This window comes from Lissotriton helveticus, chromosome 4_1 (assembly GCF_964261635.1).
Source record: "Lissotriton helveticus chromosome 4_1, aLisHel1.1, whole genome shotgun sequence".
NCBI lineage: Eukaryota > Metazoa > Chordata > Amphibia > Caudata > Salamandridae > Lissotriton > Lissotriton helveticus.
In genome coordinates, this window is record NC_136063.1 from 426549155 (window position 1) to 426571465 (window position 22311).

Consider the following 22311-nt stretch of genomic DNA (forward strand, 5'->3'; position numbering starts at 1 on the left):
TCTCCGTAAAGTATTGGGTGATTCTAAGTTCTAAGTCTGCACTGAACGGGGGGTCATCCAACGTGTCTGGCCAGAGCCGCCACGTCGGGATCGGCGCGGTCTCAGTCATCCAGGCCAGTGTGAGTAGTAGGGGGTTATGATCTGATATCGTGCGTGTCAGGTATTCTGTACGGGCAACCATCGGTAATACTTGCTGGGAGGAGAGGAACGTGTCTATACGGACGTGTAGGTCGTGCATGCTGGAATAGAATGAATAGTCCCTCTCTACCGGGTGTTGTATGCGCCACACATCAGTCAGGTCCCACTGCTCCTGCCAATTCAACCTGTGTTTCGCCAGTCTATGCACTGGGGAAGCGTGCAGCGGAGGGTGAGATCTATCTAAGGTGGTGTTCTCAATAGAGTTGAAGTCTCCTCCCATCAATAGAGGGCCAGCGAAATAGGCAGCTAAGTGCTTGGATAGCTTAGTGAAGAATGCCGCTTGTTCAGTGTTCGGCGCATAAACGCTACAGAGTGCTATATCACGGCCCCTGAGTAATCCCTCAAGAGCTACAAATCGCCCTTCCGGGTCTACAGTGTGCTTAGTGACTTGTAAGGGGACCCCGGCCCGAATCCAGATGAGTGTTCCCCTGGCAAACGCTGAATATGTGGTGTAGTACAGGTGACCCCTCCACCTCCGTTGTAGTGCGGCTCCTTCCTTTTTAGTTAAATGAGTCTCCTGTAGGAAGGCAATGTGAACCCCCCTGCGGATCAGGTAGGAGTGTATTTTGTGTCTTTTAGACATCGAGTTCAGACCCCGCACATTCCAGGACACACAGTTTAACAATCCCACACTACCCATCATCTCGGTGTTGTCGGCTAAGAGCCCTGATTAACAGTGGCCAGACACCAGTAACGACCCCTCTTGCGTCCATCCCCAACAGTTCCGCCCCCTCACATTCCTCCCTCCAACCCCTCCCTGCACAGCCCCTCCCCCCCATCCCCCACCCCAGTCCTGAGATACCCCAACCTCTCCAGACATCCTCCCCCCCCAGAACAGGACCTAACTACAAAAGAGTTACCCCCGTCCAAACAATTGAGCAAAAGTGCTCTCAAAACTTTCTACTCCACAGTCTGTACTGCGGCGGCCTTATGGGCCTCTGGGCGCGTGAACTAGCTTCCTCTGTGGAATTCACCTCCCATTTCCCCCCCCCGCCCCACAAAAATGCAACCAGACTCACGATTGTTCAAGCGTACGTCTGCCTGCTCCCGTAGCCGGCCACGCCATCCCGGCCAGGCTGTCGCCGCCAGACCCCCCATCATCTACAGTTCAGCTGCCAAAAACTTCCTCCGCTGTTTGTGGCGTTACTGTCGGGCCTCTTGTGCTGTCCACCTCCGACAGGTCGGTATCCGACCCCGTTTTCCTGCTCTCTGAGATCGACTCCCCCCCCAGCTGCGGCGACACCACGCCCGATACCTCCTTCGCTGCTTGTAGAGCTGCTCTCCGCTCCGCTTCCGTCTGCGATTCCGTCGGCTGCTTCCGATGTTGTCCACGTTTCCGAAGTCGCTTGGATCTTCGTACCGAGCCCTGCTTGAACTCCCCCTCAGCTCTGAAGCGGGCCCCATCCGTTCCAGCCTTGTAAGTGTCCCACCAGGCCCAGGCATCCGCTGATGACGTAAAGAACAATGCCTTCCCATCCAGTGATATTCGGAGCCGTGCTGGGAATAATAGTGAATATTGCAGTCCCTCCGTACGTAGTTCTTTTTTAATGGATAGGAACGAAGCTCGTTGTTTTTGAGTTTCGAAGGTGTAGTCCGGGAACAGCGTGACTTTACTATTATCAACTTGGAATGGCCCCGCCTCCCTCGCTCGTTGCAGAAGCCAGTCTCTGTCCCTATAGTGGAGCAATTTAATCACAACCGGTCGCGGGGGGAGCCCCGGTTTCGGAGGCCGGGCCGGTACTCTATGTGCTCGCTCCAATGTAAAGAACGGGGACAGGCCCTCTGGCCCCACTACTGTCCGCAGCCAATTGTCCACGTAACCCATCATGTCTGCCCCTTCCGTTTTCTCTGGCAGACCCACCAGGCGTACATTGTTCCGCCGGCTTCGGTTTTCCGCATCCTCCGCCCTTCTCTCCAGTATCTGGATGCGGTCCAGGGCGTCCGAAAGTTTTCCTTCCAAGGCTTTATGTCCCGGCACTATTTCTTTCAGGGTGGTTTCCGCTTCTTTGACCCTGTCGGCCAGCTTCCCATGGTCGGCTCTCAGGAGCCCCAGGCTCGTTGCCACCTGGGCTATGTCCTGCTGCAGAGCGTCTTTCGTGGCCGTAATAGCTCCTAGGATCTTGTCCTGCATCATTTGCAACTCTGTTTGGGGCTGTTGCATGGCGTCAGGAGCTTCTGTGGTCGGTCCCGCCTCACCTTTCGGCCCTTTAGGTTTCCCCATGCCACCTACGGGTGAACAGCCGGCCCGATTTGGGCAAGTCGTGATAGACAGGGCACACGCCGGGATTCCAGGCCGCCACCTCCAGTTAGATCCGTCACTCGCCGGATGGTTGCGAACTGCGTTCCGCGTGGTCGGGGATCACTCACCGGCAGTGGTAGTCGTCATGCCCCAAGGGCCCCCCGCCTCTGTACCCTCGCGTGCCCCTTGTGACAGCGTGGGGGAGGGAGTTCGTCCTTCTCCACGATGCAGCCCTGCGACGTCTTTTACGCAGATACCGGTCAGCACCGGTTCCCACACCGCTCCTCGGGGCCGCACATGTGCTCCTTCTCCCACCGTATGCCACTGCGCTGTTAGCTGGTGCACCAGGCCTCCGTGTGCGTGCTCTTGTCTGCCTGTCGAGGCGGCTCCCTCGACGGGGAATCGGGTCGTCGTCCCTGGGGCCGTGCAGCCAGGCCTCGCCGTTACTCTCCACCCAGGCCGCACACTGGACCGGCTCAAGGTCTCCAGCCAGTCGCCACGTCCCCACTGCCTGGAAGTCCGGAAGGCTCACCGCCCCGGCCGGGCGCCAATTCCCCCGAAGGTGTCGAAACTCGCGGTCACCAGCCCTCCTCTCTGCCGGAGCACCGCTCCGTCGATCTGTGTAGTGCCGAGAGCACGTCCGGGTGGGTGCAGGGTACCGAGTTCTACTGCAGGCGCCCCCAGGAGCAGCACACCGGAGCGGGCCCGCAGAGCGTCGGGGCCCGGTCACAGGATTTAGGGACCTTCACCTAGTCCAGTAGTGCCAAATTGGAGCTCGCCGGGTCTCCCCTGGGCCTCATGTGATGAGTCGGCAGGGCTCCGGCCAGGCTCCGCTCACCTCCCGCCGGTGTCGCACTCACCCCACCTGGGCTCCCAACCGCCGGCCGCCGCTGTCGCCTCCTCACCGCCGCAGGTCTGCAGCGGAGATCCGCCTATGATCTGGGTGCAGCTTCTCTCCCGTTGCTCGAGGGGGGTGCCGCTCACTTTTGGCCCACAAGCACCGATGCGCCGGAGCCAGAGGGGTTGTAGGCCCACAAGCCGGGGCGTCGATTTACGGGTGCTCCAGGACCGGAGATTCCACTGGGCACCGCAGCCCCACACACGCCCCCTCACAGCTTGCTTCCGCCGGGGCGCCTGGCAGGGGGCTATCTCCGACGTGCAATACCACCGGCCTCGGGCAGCTGTGCTCCAGGCCTTCGCCGGCGACGGTCCGTTGTCCTCCGCCTCCCCTATGCCGCCATCTTGCTCTCCGTCCTCCTGGGAACCGGACAGCTTCCAGCGCTGGCCGTGGACGGTCTGCGCGCCAGCCACTCACCCTGGGCAGGCACTGACGATAGTTGCGGGATCGACCCGAGTTGCACGGGGATTCCGCTATTAATTCCGGATATTTTCACGGATAATGGGGCCGAGGGCCGGGAGCCTCGCTAGGCTTCGTCCGCGCACATCGGCTGCTAGCCACGCCCCTCGGCTTTAAGCACCTCATGAAGGTATATTCTGATATGTTATTCCTGCAGCCTTGGCTCATAGCTGTCTACAGCTAAATTCACAGCCGTGAGGCCAGTTTTTAAAAATAAATATCTAAGTGTATGGTGTGAAGCTATATGGCGGCACACCATTTCGTAAGCTACCCCACAACCATCCCCACTTATCTCTTTCTCCAACACTTCTAGCACCAGTACACCAATGTACTAACCACCTTACATCCACAATTTTAGATTCTAGCAATTGAACTGATATTCAACCATGACCTGCCAACTGGATATATTCCGGGTCTTGGTGTGGGATTATGCTTGTTTCCTACTACAAGAAAGGTGAAATGTCGGATCCAAATAATTAGTGTTGCATTGCCATTCTAGATGCAGAGGAGGAGCACTTTGCAAGACATCCACCCCTTCCACCCCTCGCCCCCTTCTTACATGCTCACTTGGGTCCCAGGGCATGAAATCACGTATGGGTCCAGGATGGGCTTTAGAAAGGGACAGGAACCAATAACAATGTGATTGCGATGGTAGCAAATAGTGCCAAGGTAATAAATATTCAGAATTATATTGTAGCTTAAAAAACCACAGAAGTGCCTTTGATTGGCTCGATAGGGGAATATTATGAAATACATTGCTAAACTATAGACATTACATGAGACCTGGGTTGGGATGCAGTTAAATAAAGATTTTGTTTCTAAATATACTTCTATAAATAATGACCTGTGCCTAAGCACATCCTCTAACCCCTATTATCTACATTAGAAAAAGAAAATATTGCTTATCTGTTAATTTGACAAAAATAAACAATATGTATTTTGACTCTCAAGACAAAAAAGGGAAATGTTCTTGGTCCCTAGGAAGGAAAATGAGCAGGTTCATAGTTAGCATTATTTATGTGAATCTGATTTGACATTGGTCCCCAATATGAATACAGGGAAAGTAAAGTGCAATTGTGCATTTGGGGGAATATGTAAATTTCACATTTCATATGGCACCATGCCAGTATCCCTAGTGCCAACATTTTTACTTACAAAATTAATTCGATAATGCTAAATGAAAAAGATATTTATCATTAGTAATGAGCTGTCTGGTGGATACTCTGTCTACCTGCAGATTCCTCACCAGGCACCAGATTGGATTTAGAAGCTTTTGCAATATATCTTCAGAGCGAACATGTGGCACCACGTTGAACCATACATTTCTTTTGGTCTTCCCCCGCATGTGGCATTATAGAGCAATATAAATTACTAACATACACATTTTAGTCTTCGTCCATTTCCAATGCCCTCAGAGGCGGAGGGGAAACTGCCAAGATGTACAAAATCTTGGCAGTGTACAAATCCAAACTAAATTGGACTTATTATCGACATTTGAAAGACCACTCCTTAGAACAGGAAAATGGGCAAGTCGGTAAGGACTGAACATAGACAGAGTATCTACCAAAAGATTGTTACCAAAGATAATTAATTGCTTTTTCTGTAAATGTATACCAAGGAAGTACCTACATGGATAAGGGTCTGAGGAGGTTAACACGCCAAAACATTTGGTAGTCGTACCTTACAAAACTACCATCGATCCAGACTTAAAAGTCAAGACAGTAGGGCCTGGTGAAGGTGTGGATAAAATGAGCTATTGCTGTCCGACAGGAGTTCAGAATGGGAAACCCACTAAACAAAATCAAAGAAGCAGCCTTCACATTGTTGGAATGTGTCCATATGCCTGCAGGAGGCCCTTCTTGGCAAGGGCATGGCACCCCTTTAAGCACAGGACAATCTACTGGGAACTATTTTCTGCTAGACTGCCTTGCCCAATATCTCAAAACACAAGGTAATCAAAATGATGCCTATGGACCATTTACTAATACTATTTAGGGGACAGATACCATTAATTATCTCTCCCTCAAGCAATTATTCTCGTAGGAACTGAATAAATCATTTATTTTTACACTCATTCGACCAGCTTGCTATCCACCAAATTCAAAAGATCAAAGAAAAAAGTCAAAAGTTGGTTTGTATATTTAGTTTAGTAAACCATATCTTTCTCAAAAGGTTGATTCTCTTTACTTTTTCTATTTTTTACATATATATACACAAATATATACAATACACACAAATGCACAATGTACAAACAAATACAAAGAATCCTTTGAACCTTTTTAGGGTTCTTTGCCCACAACTATATCAAAAAGGATGTTTTAATTAATTACAACAGAACATTCCTTGTAACCAGGTCACCAAAACCAAACTCGAAGGAGCATCTAAAGGTATAATCTTTTAACCTTTCTTTATATGTGAGCTCCTCCCAATCTATTTCATATGTTCAACATAAATTATCTTGTAGTGGTGCCTTCTGATAAACAGTCGACCGTTTCAGCCTTTTAACATTTCAGGCATCTTCAGGACTTGGGCAAATAAGGCTCGTTATAAACTACATCCATCCGTAGTATAGAATCTCTTATTCGTCTGAAATGGACCAAATGTAAAAGCCTCTCTGCTATGTTAAAGTCCTCGCTCTTCTCAATTTAGCCACACCAGTATTTCTTTACACGTATTTGGAGTCACAAATCCCCGACCGCCAGCTCGATATCTCAAAACGTCAATAAACGACTGAATGTCAACAGAATGGTCCTAGCTCCTGCAGATGAAGAAGCTCGGAGAGATTAGATTCAATGCATCCTCTTTTCCTCCTTGGTAGGATGAGGGGGACGGGAAAATACTTGTAAGGGAGTGGACTGCACAATATGAAAGAGGGAACCCAACTTTGATGGAAAGGAGGACCACAGCTAGAGCACAACCTCATACAATAAGCACAAGGCAAACAGAGGATGAACAGAAAGTGTTTGCAACTCGCAGGCACAACGGACTTCGTTCCATGCCGTCGAAGGCTTGCTGCGTCGACTGGGCCTCGATCCTCGAAGTTCCACAACTCACGGGATATCCGACTGAAAGAGTTGGATTAAGTGAGGCACCGAACGCGAACAATACCAACGGTTCAAAGAAGGCCTTTTGGCCTTCAAAAACTATGTTTTGATCGATTCCGAACCGGAGTGAACGAAATCACATCCGAACCCAATGGCGGAAAAAAACAATCTAAGGATGGAATCGATGCCCATGCGCACTGTAGTCCAGGGGAGGAGCCACCTATCTCGTGATACTTCGAAGACTCTTCCAGGACAACAAGGTGCAATCATCCGGACCCAACACTAGGCGGCGATCTATGCTATAGATATGAATTCAGCAGCCCACATGCCTCGAACACTAAGAACCCACAGGAGACAGGGAAACAGGGAACAACCCCTTTCAGAAAACACATTACAACAGATGATTTGAACAAGGAAATCTAATCCGGTAAACAAAGAAATTCAACAAATACACCAGGTGACTTTCATAGTGCCTAGAGCAAAACCTTGCTGGACATAAAAAAAGTGCAAATCATCAAATAACTGTGCCTTGAGCAGGTTTTGCTTTGGAGCACCACATCACATAACAGAACCAGTGACTGGAATAAATACATTTCAGTGAGGGGCGGTGAGCAATAAGGATGACGTCAACAACCATAAGCTGAAGGCACTTAAATTGTGATGCTCAAACTCCAAGCATGAAGATGGAAGCTCTTGGGATTCAGATGAGGCACCTGCCCCTCACACTACAGGAGAATACTCTCTTGAGTGAAAGAGATGGATAACAAAGAGATGCAGCATCTCTGAATATAACACCTCCTGGGACCAGAACAGCATAATCAAGATCACGAGTGCACAGTTCTGCCTCACCTTCCTCCGAACTTTAGAAATTAGGAGAAAGGGTGGAAACATAAAGAAGTGCATTACAAACTCCACTGTGTGCCAAACACATCCCCTGGAGCCCCTACACCTGAAACTGCAGGGTGCAGAACACCATACGGTGAACATTCTCATGAGCGTTCGAACTACTTCTGGATGGAGATGCCACTCAGTCATCTAGATGGCACCTGCTCAGGTCATCTGCATAGTACCATAATATCTGTGCTTCCACACACATGGGGCAAGAACCCACCATGCTCTGCTTGATGATGTACAATGCTGTGCTGTTTGACCGGAGTACCCGAATTATCTGAATCTAGATCAAGGCCAGGAAAAGGCTTGAGAGCCAACAAAATTAATGTAACACCTTTGCTCTACAGGGGACCAGAGACCCCAAATATCAATACGTCTATAAAACCATGCCACCTGAGGGATGAGACATTGATCACAACCGTGGCAAATCATCAGCTGACAAAACCAGAAACTCCAAAAGCAACTTCATCAATAGAAACCTGCTCCGATGATATCAATACCAGTGTCGGGGGGGATGTTGGGGGGGTGAGCATGCCGGTGATTATCGCACCTGTCCCAAGAACGGGAACAGTATCAGGAGAGGAAGGCTTCGGGTTGCAGTGCTTTTTCTGCTTCTATTAATAGGATTTCTCCTTTAATTACTCTCACTTAGATGACATAACTGAAGGAGATCTGGAACGGAGAGTCCGTACGGTCTTGGGAACAAACTATGAGGAGGTTGGCATCCCTCTCCTTGACCATCTTTGAGTATACAAGGCAACATTAAGGCACAAATCAGAGTTGTGCATGGGGCTCAAGCATCAAAGAAAAATGCTTGTAAGAAGATTTCCACTCTTTGGAGGCAGATTTCTTGAGGGACCACATGCCTGTAAAGTATACTAAAGTACACTGCCAAACAATACAGTTTCAACGAAAGTCAGTAAAAATCAAAGAGATAGTTAGCAAAGGCAGCATAACAGAACAAACTGATGTCAGCCTGTACTCTGGTGCCTCATATGACTCTGTGTAGCCACATCCTGGGGAGGAGCTATAACTATGATGCCAACGTAATGTGATGAGGAGCTACTGCAGCAGTCTCCATCACCAGTCTAGCATCTGTGCTAGACTCTGTGCAATTTCTCATTTGGGATGAAATGTTGAATTATGTTGATCAGCCAGTTAATTCTCGCCTAAGAATTATTTAATTGAAATATAATTGAAATTAGTCATATTCACCTATTGGAACGTTATATAAGGCTTTTAAGAAAATTTCATATGAAAGGATAAAATACAAAAATAATTTAAAGGATGGCAGTAAACATTACAAATAGTTAGAAGTACTGGCTTTTAGTCAGAAGAACTTCGAGTTCAGCATTATTTAAATGCATTTGTGAGCCCTGCTGTAAGAAGGAAATTTATTAGATTTAAGTTTCATTACTGTCCTGAAAAGCAATTGTTAAACAGTGGAATGTGTCAGGTGTTGCATCACAGTGCAGATTGTGGGAGTTAGGTAAGCAGGGTTTTACTCATACTATATATTTGTTCCACTTTATTAGGGTTAAGTAAAATCTATTTAAAACTTCGAACAGACTGCAAGGATATTATGTTTGTGGGGCAATTCTAATATCATATGCACTTGTGCCGTAAAGTTTCTGAAACAGGGAATATCAAATATTGGCGAGAGTACCTTAAGAACTTTGAAACAAAAGTGTGAAATAATTGTGTTTTAACTGTATTTCTCTAAGGTGCAAATATGGTTTTATCCCCATACAATGTTTTTATAAACCTATTTTTATTCTCTTTGCAGTCTTAGTTCTTTCATTGCAATGTTTGGTGACTCTGTTTTGATTTGTGTATTGTTAGGCTAGCAATATAGCAATTCTATTATTACCTATTCATGTAGATTTGGGCCTCCACAATAAAGTCTAAGTGTACTTCTTCTATTTGACTGCCGGGACCTTACGCCACACAAGACAACTGTAACATGATTAGAGAACAGGCTTGCTTGGCTGTCATATCACAATTAACATACAGTTCTCATTAACCTCCATCAATACAATCATGTTTGTGCATGTGCTTGCTGGACTAGGTCATTGTTATGTCCTAGTTCACTGCAGTGTTGATGGAACCACCTGAAGTCATCCAACATAGAATGTTGGTGTCACGGGGCGTTCCAGGAGCAGGCGGTTGACAATGTGCATGGAGGCTGGAAGTACACATATGAAGTGGGCTGAATAAAGTATTTTCCTACCAACTTTCTTTTAGTGGATTCAATAGTGTCTCAACATCATGCACATCTTAGAATTGCATTATATAAATACTATGGCACACAAAGAAATGTGATTCCGAAAGATAATAAAGTTAGTACTGACAGGAACTGGGTGCATGGGATGTCAAGCACTCCTGAATATTAAGATTCTTTGGTCCGAAGTAATTTAATTCTCAAACAAAATGTACTCTATAAACCTCCAAACCTACTCTCTACTTGCCTTTCCCCCAACCAAAAAGGTTTCACCGCTCAAGGAATGATTCCCCTTTTCCTTACCCACAGGGCTTATTCGACTGTAATTCAATGTAACTTACCAGTCTCCACAGGACATTATTTAACAATGGTTGAGAATCATGTCCTGGACTATACAGAATTGCTGATAATGTTAATGTTACCTGCTCTGGGATTTTGTTTTCAGTGACGCTGTTCCGAACAGCCTGGTTCCACATAAGCGTCTTTGCACACTCAACAGGGACACCTTCTATGGTCATCTGCCTCACCTTCTCTTGATCTACAAAGCAGAAAAGTATTAGCCCATATTTTACACAGAAATAGTAGATTCTAAAATTGTCTTGCTATATTCATTACAGAAATAGAAGGTGACAGATATAATTGATGTTCAATTTAATTAAGGCAGCAATTTACACAAATAGTTATAAAAAATAGTATGATCCGTGCAGTATCAAAACATTTACAGATAAGCCAGGGGGAAGAAGTGTATTACAGAGACCACTAATAGTTATGGTTCATTTAGCACACAGGATATATACCTAAAGTGAATTGAAGACGTAAAATGCTAGCCATGATTACACTGTCCCTACTATAATTTGCTTACCACAATAATTAGAAGCTTGAAGACTAACTCAGGAATAAAACATGTAACACTCAACATATAAAAAACAGATTTGACACAACAAAAACAAGAACTGGCAATCTCTCACCAGCTTCAAACAACCAACACTGCACTTATCCAGTTAATCAAATCAAGTAACCCAGTTGGCTATCCTCATATTCCTATGCCATCCTTTTCAAGCCTTGGTAGTGACGTCTGATGACGAACAGTGTCAAAGGTTGCAACTAGGGCAAAAGGTAATAGTGCTTGCACTCCAGTATTGTCCACTGTTAATTTCAGTTCAGTTCGGAGAAGATGTACATGCTACATCAATGCCTCTGCGTGGCCAAATACTGGATTGTTGGTCTGAGAGTAGATAGTTCTTCTCAGAAAAGTTTTTAAACTGCGAGAAGACCTCCCTTTCTATCAGTTTTCAGGAATGCCCATGGCATAGGTTATTTTTCCTCTTGAGTGGTCTGATGAAGGAATTCTTCAGTTCGGATGGGAAGATTGAGGTGGTTTGTGGATTATTCAAGACATTCCATGCCACAGAGCTAGCACATATATTTAGGAGAATGCTTTTCAAAATGTTTGATGGTTGCCAAGAACTATTATCTCTCCCTGGTAAGAGGAGTTTCTAATGGCACTGTGAGCTAGCTGGTACACAGGCCAACATACCCTGTGGGGCATCTAGAATCAGTCTGACACCAATCCTACAGTGTATGTTGTCTAAACGCGCAGATCCTATATAGGTTTTATAGGAACTACACAACAGGGGCACCTCGTTGGGGGGCTGCTCACGAGTAGGCCACTCTGTCTTGGAAGTCAAGCTCCTAGGGTTAAGGTCAGAACAAAGGGGGTCCCAGGTCAGCACTAAGTTCACACCACCGGAGGCGCAGGGGCGGGTAAAGAGTGCTTAGGAGGGGTCAGGAGCCCAATGCAATCCTATGAAGATTGGCGGTTTTGGTTTTTAGCTGCAGGCTGGGTCCATAATGTCTTCCAGGAGGAACTAACAACTGGGCAGGTAAGTTGGAGGGCTCGGTGACGTATGTGTGCCTTAGGCCCTCTTCTCCAGGGTGGCTGGATGCTGGGGTGCCATTTCAGGTCAGACTTCACCTTACATGGTTACTTGATGTTGGGGGATCTCTGTGCAGAGACTGCAAGCAGCGTCAGGGAGTCCTGGAGGTGTCATCCCACGGTGGACTCGGACTTCATGAGCACTGGGGGACCTCGCTGGGACCGGTGGGCCACTCGAGCCGTAGGCGATGGGTGCAGTGGTGGTTCTTTGCCCTCAGCAGGCTCAGAGTCTTTCTTTGGAGATTCTTTTGAATAGAGCTGCTATTCACAGGAGATCCGGTCTTTGTTGAAAGCAGTCAGTCCCCCCCAAGGGTTCTACAGGTCGCTGGCTGCAGGGCAAGGCAACTTTTGGCACATTATCTCTGGAAACTGCAGATGGGCTGGTAGGGCTGAGGCCAAGTCAATTCTTCTCTGCAGTCTCCTCTGCTGTGCATCTTCTTTCGTCCTTCTTCGTAGGTTGTGGGAATCTTCCTTCTGGTTTCAGTGCTGCCCCCCCTAAATACTGTACTTTGGGGTGTTTTAAGGCTCTTGGGTTAGAAACCAATGGGCTACTGACCTTAGGGTGGCTGCACCCTTGATATGCTCACCCCACTTGGGGGGGCACAATCCCTTATCCTGATTGGAGAGTGCCTGTCATCTGCAAGATGGCGGGCACTCAACAGTGGGCTTCATCTCGCTTCTCCCACCTGAGGAGTGGGATTGGCAGAGGTGGGCACACCTTCTGGGCTGTTCTAATTATTCCCGACTGTCTTCCCACCGAAAAGGAGGTGAGACAGGAAGGGCGCCTGATCCTATAGCAGAAGAGGCTGGGGGTCGTGTTGCAAAAGCGACACAGCCTTTGAGGCTCTCCTGCCACAGATGGCTCTTCCTGACCTGTGGGAGGTGTGAACACCTTCGCCCAGGAAAGGCTTTGTTTCTGGGCTCAGGGAGCGAAGGCTCCCACCCCAGGGGTCCAGAAACCTGTCTCATGGTGGCAGGCTGTTGTTTACCAGTCAGGGAACCCACCAGAGGCTGGTTATTTTTCAGGGGGCGTCTCTAAGATGCCCTCTGAGTGCATTGTATAATACATCCCACACTGGCATCAGTGTGGGTTTATTATGCTGAGAAATTTGATACCACACTTCCCAGAGTTCAGTAAAGCCATTATGGTGCTGTGGAGTTCGTAATGACAAACTCCCACACCATATACTCTTTATGGCTTTACTGCACTTACAATGTCTAAAAATGGATTTAAATACTGTAGGGGTACAGTGCTCATGCAATTGTACCGTCACCAGTGGTGTAGTGTGTTAGATTCCTGCCCAACCCACACACTGCAGGAATGAAGTATGTTCCAGCCTCTTCCCCGACTCACCAGTCACTCACAAAAAGTATTCAATGAGTAAACTGATGACCCAGAAAAGGGGTGGATATCAGGGAGACACCAAGTCTACCACCCCTTATGTAAACAACGAACAGCTCCGTCCTTCACGCTTCTGCACCTGCACAAACACAAAGCAAAAAACACTTTTACAATACTAACCCTACCTGACAACCTGTTCTCAGTGACCATATCCTGCTACCACAATAAAAAAAGGCTTACCAGTCTAGAGCGCAGGGTTTGTTTCATGGAGACAGCAAAATCACCTGTTTCTATCCAAGATATCGTCTCTCGGGAGCAACAACAGGTCGAGCCAAGGTTTTCACAAAAGGTGTCTCACTGCCCGTTACAGTCTTCGGGGGGAAAAAACATTCATGGAACCAAAAAACCCCCTTTCACGCTTAAGTATCAACGTGAAAATCAGAACGGGAACGGGAAGGCTACAAAAAACGGGGAAGTATCTACACTACACCCGGGAGCTTCAGCTTCCTCCGGGATCAGGGTGCACTCGCGGAATGACCTAAAACGTCATTTCCGCGTCCAAAACGATGTGATGTGGCGTCTACAATGGACGCGTGAAAGCGAAAGGATTCGCTTATGGAAACGCCACCCCGCCTCTTCCATGCAAATAATACAAGGATAAAAAAACCTACTAGGGGGAGCAGGAAACTAAAACAAACCGGGGAAACCTAAGGACAGAAGCTCCAAGGAGAAGGGGAACTCGGGATCCTAACTAGCTAAACTCACTACGCAGGGACAAAAGAAAAACAAGTTCAACGAAAGGGACAGAACATGAAGGCTCCAAAAAGAAGGAAGGGGAACAAGGAGGAAAGAATTTCTCACGAGCCCGCAAGAAATAGCACGAGGATTCCAGGCACACCGAAGCCAACAACAGGAACCCACAGGTGAGCAATAATAAGCCCCGACAGCAAGGTAGGACTGGATTTTATCCCTCACTGGCCGATCATGTGACCACAGGACATGGCCACTGAGAGAGGACTGCGCCTGGTTCCTAACAGTACCCCCCCCAATGACCCTCCCCACTGGTCTAGGTTTCAGGGGATGCTGTCTATGGAACAACCTCACTAACCGTGGTGCATGCACCCCTCCAGCTGGCTCCCACGTCCTATCCTCTGAGGTATATCCCTTCCAATCAACCAGATAGTATAAACGTCCCCTCCTACGCCTGGAATCAAGGATGGCCTGGACCTCAAACTCCTCTTGTCCATCGACCAACAAAGGGGCAGGAGGGGGTAACACCTGATCGGAAGGGACATATGGCTTCAACAAAGAGGTATGGAACACAGGATGAACTTTTAAATCCTGTGACAACTGGAGCTTCATAGCCACCGGAGAAACCACCCGAACCACAGGGAAAGGACCCACAAAACGGGGTTGCAGTTTTCGAGACCCCTGTAATCTCAGATTGCGAGAAGCCAGCCACACCTGGTCACCCACTTGATAAGAAGGAGCGGGGACCCGATGACGGTCAGCCTGCAGTTTCATAGTGGCCTTAGCTTCGTGCAACCGTACCCTCGCCGCCTCCCAGATGTCACTCAGCCTTTTACACACATCATCAATGGCCGGCACATGCCCAGTAGGTTGAATAGCTAAAGCCTTAGGATGGTACCCCAAAGAACAATAGAAAGGAGTCATACCCAAAGCGGAATGTAAACTGTTGTTATACGCAAATTCCGCTATGGGTAGAGCAGTCACCCAATCACATGACAGAGACGAAATCAAGCACCTCAAGTACTGTTCCATTGTCTGGTTGGTGCGCTCAGTCTGGCCGTCGGACTGCGGATGGTATGCCGATGACAACCGTATCTCCGTCTTGAGTACCAAACAAAGCTCGGTCCAAAAATGAGACACGAACTGAGCCCCCCTATCGGACACGATAACGGACGGTAAGCCATGCAACCTCACCACTGAGGCCATAAAAACCACAGCCATCTCCTTAGCTGTAGGGATCTTGGCTAGCGAGATGAAGTGCGCCATTTTCGTGAATAGATCCACCACCACCAAAATGGCGGTGAACCCAGACACAGATGGTAAATCCGTCACAAAATCCATACTGAAGGTATGCCAAGGAGAAGGAGGGACTTCTAAAGGTTGTAATAGACCAGAGGGCTTACTATGTGAGGGCTTACTAATGGCACACACCGGACAAGCGGACACATAACACTGGATGTCTCGCGCCACCGTCTCCCACCAGAACCATCTCAAACATAGCTCCTTCGTCTTCCGTATTCCAGGATGTGCCACCAATGCGGAGGAATGAAACCACTCCAAAACCATCTCTCTCAGGGCAGGAGGGACAAACAACCGACCCTCGTTGTACAATAACCCATCTAGTGACACCACCTGGGGTAATGCCAACCAAGGAGTCAAATCCACCTTACGTAACCGCTCTTTCACTAGTGAAGAGAAGTCATCGGTAGTTACAAGCCCGATGATTCTCTCACTCTCAATCATCGGTCTATCTTCCTTCACCGACCTCACTTCATCCGGGACCACATGGATCCGAGAAAGGGCGTCAGATTTGATCTGCTGCGCTGCGGGACGGTAGGTTATAACGAACTCATATTCGTTAAAGAATAGAACCCAGCGCATCTGGCGCGGAGTCAAAGCTCGAGCCGACCGGAAGAACTCCAAATTCTTATGGTCGGTATAAATTGTAATAGTATGCCTAGCGCCCCATAAATAATGGCGCCACTCTTCAAAGGACAACTTCACAGCCAATAACTCCCTCTCCGCCACTGTGTAGTTGCGTTCCGCTGGCAACAGGGTTTTAGAAAAGTAAGCGATAGGGTGCATATGGCCTGTACTCTCCTCTCGCTGTGATAACACCCCTCCCACCGCACACGAGGAGGCATCCGTTTCCACAAAGAACGGCAGGGCAGGATCAGGATGCGTCAACACAGGTGCTGACGTAAAACTCTTGAGCAACAACCGGAAGGCGTCCTGAGCCTCAGCAGACCAAACGAAGGGAACCCCCTTTCTCAACAGACGGGTCATGGGTGCCACTATATCTGAAAAGTGGAAAATAAAACGCCGATAGAAATTGGCGAAACCCAGAAGCACCTGAATGTGCTTCACCGTAGATGGAATAGGCCAGGTCACAATAGCCTGAATCTTCTTCGGGTCCATTCGTATACCTTCTGCTGAGATAATAAACCCCAAGAACTCAACCTCTGAAGCGCCAAACTGACACTTCTCAAGTTTAGCATTCAATTGATGCTCCTGCAGTTTCTGTAGCACCTGTAACACATGCTCTTGATGTTCGGCAGCAGTGTTTGAGAATATAAGGATATCATCCAAGTACACAATGACAGTCCTGTCAAGGTACTCACCAAGGACTTCATTAATAAAGTACTGAAATCCCGCTGGTGCATTGCATAAGCCGAACGGCATTACACAGTACTCAAAGAGGCCCTGTTTGGTCTTAAAAGCCGTCTTCCACTCATCCCCGGATCAAACTCGTATAAGATGGTATGCGCCCCGCAAATCCAATTTGGTAAACACCGTGGCTTTGCGGAGCTGGTCCAATAAAACGGGGATGAGTGGAAGAGGGTACTTGTTCTTCACTGTGGCCTTGTTTAAGGTTCTATAATCCACACAGGTCCTCAACGTCCCCTCCTTCTTCGGTATAAAGAAGATCGCCGATGACACTGGCAAACTGGAGGGACGGATAAAACCTGACTTCAGCATATCCGCAATGTACTCCCTGAGATGTTGTTCCTCAGGTTCTGACAATGCGTATATACGACTACATGGCAAAGGGATACCGGGCACCAGCTCGATCCTACAATCAAAGGATCGGTGTGGTGGAAGACCCTGGGCCTGACCTTTATCAAATACCTTCTTGAAAGCAGCATACTGCGGTGGGACTGAACACACCTCCGTTACCGCGCAAGACAGAGGGGGAATCCTTTCATGGGCCTCTCTGTAGCAATGTTTCAAACAATGTACTGAATCCAACGTCACCAAGCGCTGCACCCAATCAATCCTGGGGTTGTGCTCTTGTAACCATGGAACCCCCAACACCAACCCTAAAGACGGAGCATCAATTAAGTCAAACACCACCATCTCTGAATGCCCATTCTCACACAACAGTCTCAAAGGAACGGTTTGACGTGTGATGCACCCTGATGTCAATTCTGTTCCGTCAATGGCTCTCACCGGCTCTGGGTGTTGCTTATACATACAGGATATCCTCAGTTTCTCCGCCAATGATATATCTATAAAGTTACCGGTGGCCCCGGAATCCAATAACACTGACACCGGTACTTGTTCCTGTACCGAAAGCAACAGATGGGCTGATATAACAAAATGCCTAGGAGCCATATCCACTGCCCCCACCACTTCATACCGTCCCCTTACTTCATCCTCCGATTGAGTGTAACAATCCACATGGACAAAGGCAACCCTCTTGCCGTACCCAGCACCAGATGGTTTCACAGGACATTCCCTGGCGAAATGCCCACCCTGTCCACAATACAGACAGAGATTTAACTCTCTTCTCCGTTTCTTTTCTTCGGGGGTCAAGGGCCCTCTTACTCCCCCTATCTACATGGGTTCAGGGGTGCTCTTATGCTCCCCAAGGGGTTTGATGTCCGGTTTTACATAACTGCGGGATACTTGATATCGGCTCTTATCACCCCGCCTCTCAGCCAATCGATGGTTGAGTTTCACAACCAGGTCAATGAACTCAGCACAATCGTCTGGTGGATTCACCACCTGTGATACGATGTCCTTGAGTTCTTCAGACAGACCCTGGTAGAACAAAGACGTCCGCTTCTCCGCCGGCCAATGGGTCTCAGACACCAACCGGTTGAACGTTGCTATGTATGTTAAGAGATTCTGTCTGCCCTGCCGTAGCTTTAGTAATTCAGAGTCGCTTGCCTGCATAAACGCATGTTTGGCAAACAATCCTCGCATCAACTCTTTGAACTCTGCATAATTGTTCAACACACGATCATCACATTCCACTAAAGGAATAGCCCACTGAGCAGCGGTGCCAGCCAAATATGAGATTGTGAAAGCGACTTTAGCTGAATCATTAGGAAAAGCCCCAGGTCTGCACATAAAATGTAACTGGCACTGATTCATGAACATCCCGTATTTGTCACTCTCTCCCGTGAACCTCTCTGGGGGGGCCAATGGTACCGGAACAGGGGAGGTGACAGTAACAGCAATCGGGACCCCACTTCCACTAACGCTCTGTCCCGCCCCTCCATACTGAAACGTGGCAGGTTGTAAAACAGGAGCAGTCCCTCTCGCATATGTCTGTTCCCTAGCTCTCACGGACCCCAGTTCCTGTCTAAGACCCACATTCTCCTGACGTAAGTCCTGTACCTGGGACTGTAAGGCAGTCAAAGCCCCCATCACGTCCTGCATTGTGGGGACATCCGTGCCCCCACCCAATGCCCCTCCCGCATCCACATCCATACTCGTCCAGGCAGTGTAATTTTTCGTGGGCTTATTATTCTGTTAGATTCCTGCCCAACCCACACACTGCAGGAACGAAGTATGTTCCAGCCTCTTCCCCGACTCACCAGTCACTCACAAAAAGTATTCAATGAGTAAACTGATGACCCAGAAAAGGGGGTGGATATCAGGGAGACACCAAGTCTACCACCCCTTATGTAAACAACGAACAGCTCCGTCCTCCACGCTTCTGCACCTGCACAAACACAAAGCAAAAAACACTTTTACAATACTAACCCTACCTGACAACCTGTTCTCAGTGACCATATCCTGCTACCACAATAAAAAAGGCTTACCAGTCTAGAGCGCAGGGTTTGTTTCATGGAGATAGCAAAATCACCTGTTTCTATCCAAGATATCGTCTCTCGGGAGCAACAACAGGTCGAGCCAAGGTTTTCACAAAAGGTGTCTCACTGCCCGTTACAGTCTTCGGGGGAAACAAAACATTCATGGAACCAAAAAACCCCCTTTCACGCTTAAGTATCAACGTGAAAATCAGAACGGGAACGGGAAGGCTACAAAAAACGGGGAAGTATCTACACTACACCCGGGAGCTTCAGCTTCCTCCGGGATCAGGGTGCACTCGCGGAATGACCTAAAACGTCATTTCCGCGTCCAAAACGATGTGGAGTGGCGTCTACAATGGACGCGTGAAAGCGAAAGGATTCGCTTATGGAAACGCCACCCAGCCTCTTCCATGCAAATAATACAAGGATAAAAAAACCTACTAGGGGGAGCAGGAAACTAAAACAACCCGGGGAAACCCTAAGGACAGAAACTCCAAGGAGAAGGGGAACTCGGGATCCTAACTAGCTAAACTCACTACGCAGGGACAAAAGAAAAACAAGTTCAACGAAAGGGACAGAACATGAAGGCTCCAAAAAGAAGGAAGGGGAACAAGGAGGAAAGAATTTCTCACGAGCCCGCAAGAAATAGCACGATGATTCCAGGCACACCGAAGCCAACAACAGGAACCCACAGGTGAGCAATAATAAGCCCCGACAGCAAGGTAGGACTGGATTTTATCCCTCACTGGCCGATCATGTGACCACAGGACATGGCCACCGAGAGAGGACTGCGCCTGGTTCTTAACATAGTGAACCCACGTAAATTGGTATCTTACCGATACCATAGGCAGTGGGTTGCAGGCATGGCATACAGGTATGCGTGCCATGTCGACTCTTCACTTTTCTCTGCACCAAAATGCACAGCCTGCAAAGGTAGTGTGTGTGTGTTAAGGTACAGGACTTCCAAGGGTGGCACTTCATGAGTTGCAGCCCATCGAGGCCTTACCTGATCACAGTGCCCTTGGTACGCATGGTACCTTTTACAAGGGACTTGTATGTGGCCACCAAAGAGGTGCCAATTGGGGGTAACAAAGGTACAGTTTTGGGAAAGAACACAGGCCCTGGGAACCCGATTGGCAGGGACCGAGGGCACATCAAGTTAAAGTGCATCAAAAATCTGGCAAAAAGTGGGGAGGTTACAGCAACAGAACCCCACTTTCCTACAGTGGTTGATGTAGGCAGGGCCGCAGTTGTGGAGGGCTGTGTATGCATAAGTTAGTAGCTTGATCTGGCATCTCTTCTGCGCTGGGAGCCAGTGAAGTTCCTTGAGGTGGGGGATGATGGGGGTTCAATGAGAGAGGTCGAGGATGAGTCTGGCAGCTGTGTCCTGTATGACCTGAAGTCCAGAGTAGACAGTGTTGCCGTAGTCCAGTCGGCGGGTGATGACAGCTTGAATGATGGTGTGTCTTGAGCTCTGGGGACGCAATTTGAAGAGCATGAATAGAATGAAGAAGTAGGAGGAGGAGACGGTGTTTACTTGGGATGTCATGGTTAGTTTTCTCTCCAGGATGATGGCAAGGTTTTTTGCGTGGTAGGTCGAGAGCAGTACAAGTACCAGTTACGCAGGCCACCAGGAGTCGATCTAGGGGCAGTGGTCGTTCCCCAAGATCAGTACCTCAGTTTTATCCATGTTGATCTTCAGGCATTTGTTCCTCATCCAGTTGGCGATGCTGGTCATGCATTTATGGAAGCTGGTCCTGGTGGAGTCTTCAGAAAGCGACAGGATGTGTTTAGTGTCATCGGAGGATGAGATAATGTTGAGCCCGTGTGATCTGATGATGTCGGCCAGTGGGGTCATGTAGGTGTTGAAGAGGGTGGGGCTGAGAGATGAGCATTCGGGTACTCCACAGACTATTTCTCTGGGTTTGGAGGGGAATGGTGGGAAGTGGACTTTCTGCATTCTTCCGGTGAGGAGGGAGGTGCTCCATATGAGAACGGCTCCTTGGATGCAGACGCTATGTAGCCTTGTGATGAGCGTGTGGTGGGAGACTGTGTTGAATGCTGCCGATAAGTCGAGGAGGATGAGTGCTGCTGTTTCTCCTCTGTTAAGGACAGCTTGGATGTCATCAGTGGCTGCGATCAGGGCTGTCTCGGTGCTGTGGTTGGTGCAGAAGTTGGATTGAGAGGAGTCGAGAAGGTGGCTCTGTTCCAGGTGCTTCGTGAATTGTCAAGGACTTTTGCAGGGAAATGGGCCGGTCGTTGCGGAGTTCACTGGAGTCTGCAGAAGGTTTCTTTAGAAGTGCATTGACCTCGGCGTGTTTTCATTCCTTGGGTGAAGTGCTTGTGGCTATAGATGTGTTGAATAGGAAGGTGAGCTTGTAGCTGATCCTGGTGAATTCATACACATTTTCATCCTTGAAAAGGTTACAACTAAAACAAAACATGTGTCGGTAGCCTTATCTTCATTTGTGTACGTATTTATGAACCTCTGCATTGCAACAAGGATTTTGCATATTGCGTTCCATATCACCTCCAAACATTTGACTCCTCGATCTGAAGTCTTTATTATATTGCAGCTGGAAAAAGCAGAATTATTATTTACTTTACTGGTGATAATCTACAATTCTTTGACTTTAACAGTTTTATTCTTGCTTACATTGCATATTAACAGACTAGAGCAAATTAATTTTAGTGTATTAAATACAACTATCTTTATTAACTTCTCTGCATTACTGCAACCTTTATAGGGAACACTGTTGTATATCTCGTCTTTCCAATTGAGGGCTGTGTTGCTTTGTTACATTATTCACAAGGATTGATTCCTCTGGCTCTTTCCTCCTCAGATGATTTCCTTTACAGTATACTCTCAGCCTAGTGCTGTGCTATCATTGGATGGTCAGTGGCTACTGAGAAAAAAAAAATATGACCAGCCGCAAGAAAATAGCGTAAAAGGTTGACTGTTGCGCCCAACCCTTGAGACTAATATTCTAAAGTCAATGTAAGGAGTAGTTTCTGTCCTGTAACTCCAGTTCTGTAGTAGGGGTATCTCTGTTATAGTCATAATCTAGTGAATAGTCCCGCCCATGTGCGCGGACCCCGGAGCAATCACAAATAATCTCTTAAATTGTCAAAACATGCAGAACTGCACAGACACTCAAGAGAGAATTTAAAGACAGATAATGCAGCCTATATCCACAGGCTACACTGTCCAGTACTTCGACTAGAAATTCCACCAAAAATCCACAAACAGCACAGCCTGTCCAGGGTTTTCTTACAGAGAAAACCTTG

General features: G+C 48.0%; 1 protein-coding gene across 1 annotated transcript in view; it reads right to left on the bottom strand.

The window, feature by feature from the left end:
* Positions 1-22311, bottom strand: part of POP1 (POP1 ribonuclease P/MRP subunit) — a 514990-nt gene that overhangs the window by 168473 nt on the left and 324206 nt on the right. The window contains exon 12 of the mRNA XM_078686978.1: positions 10373-10488. Coding sequence (XP_078543104.1) covers positions 10373-10488 — 116 coding nt within the window. The remainder of the gene's footprint in view (positions 1-10372; positions 10489-22311) is intronic.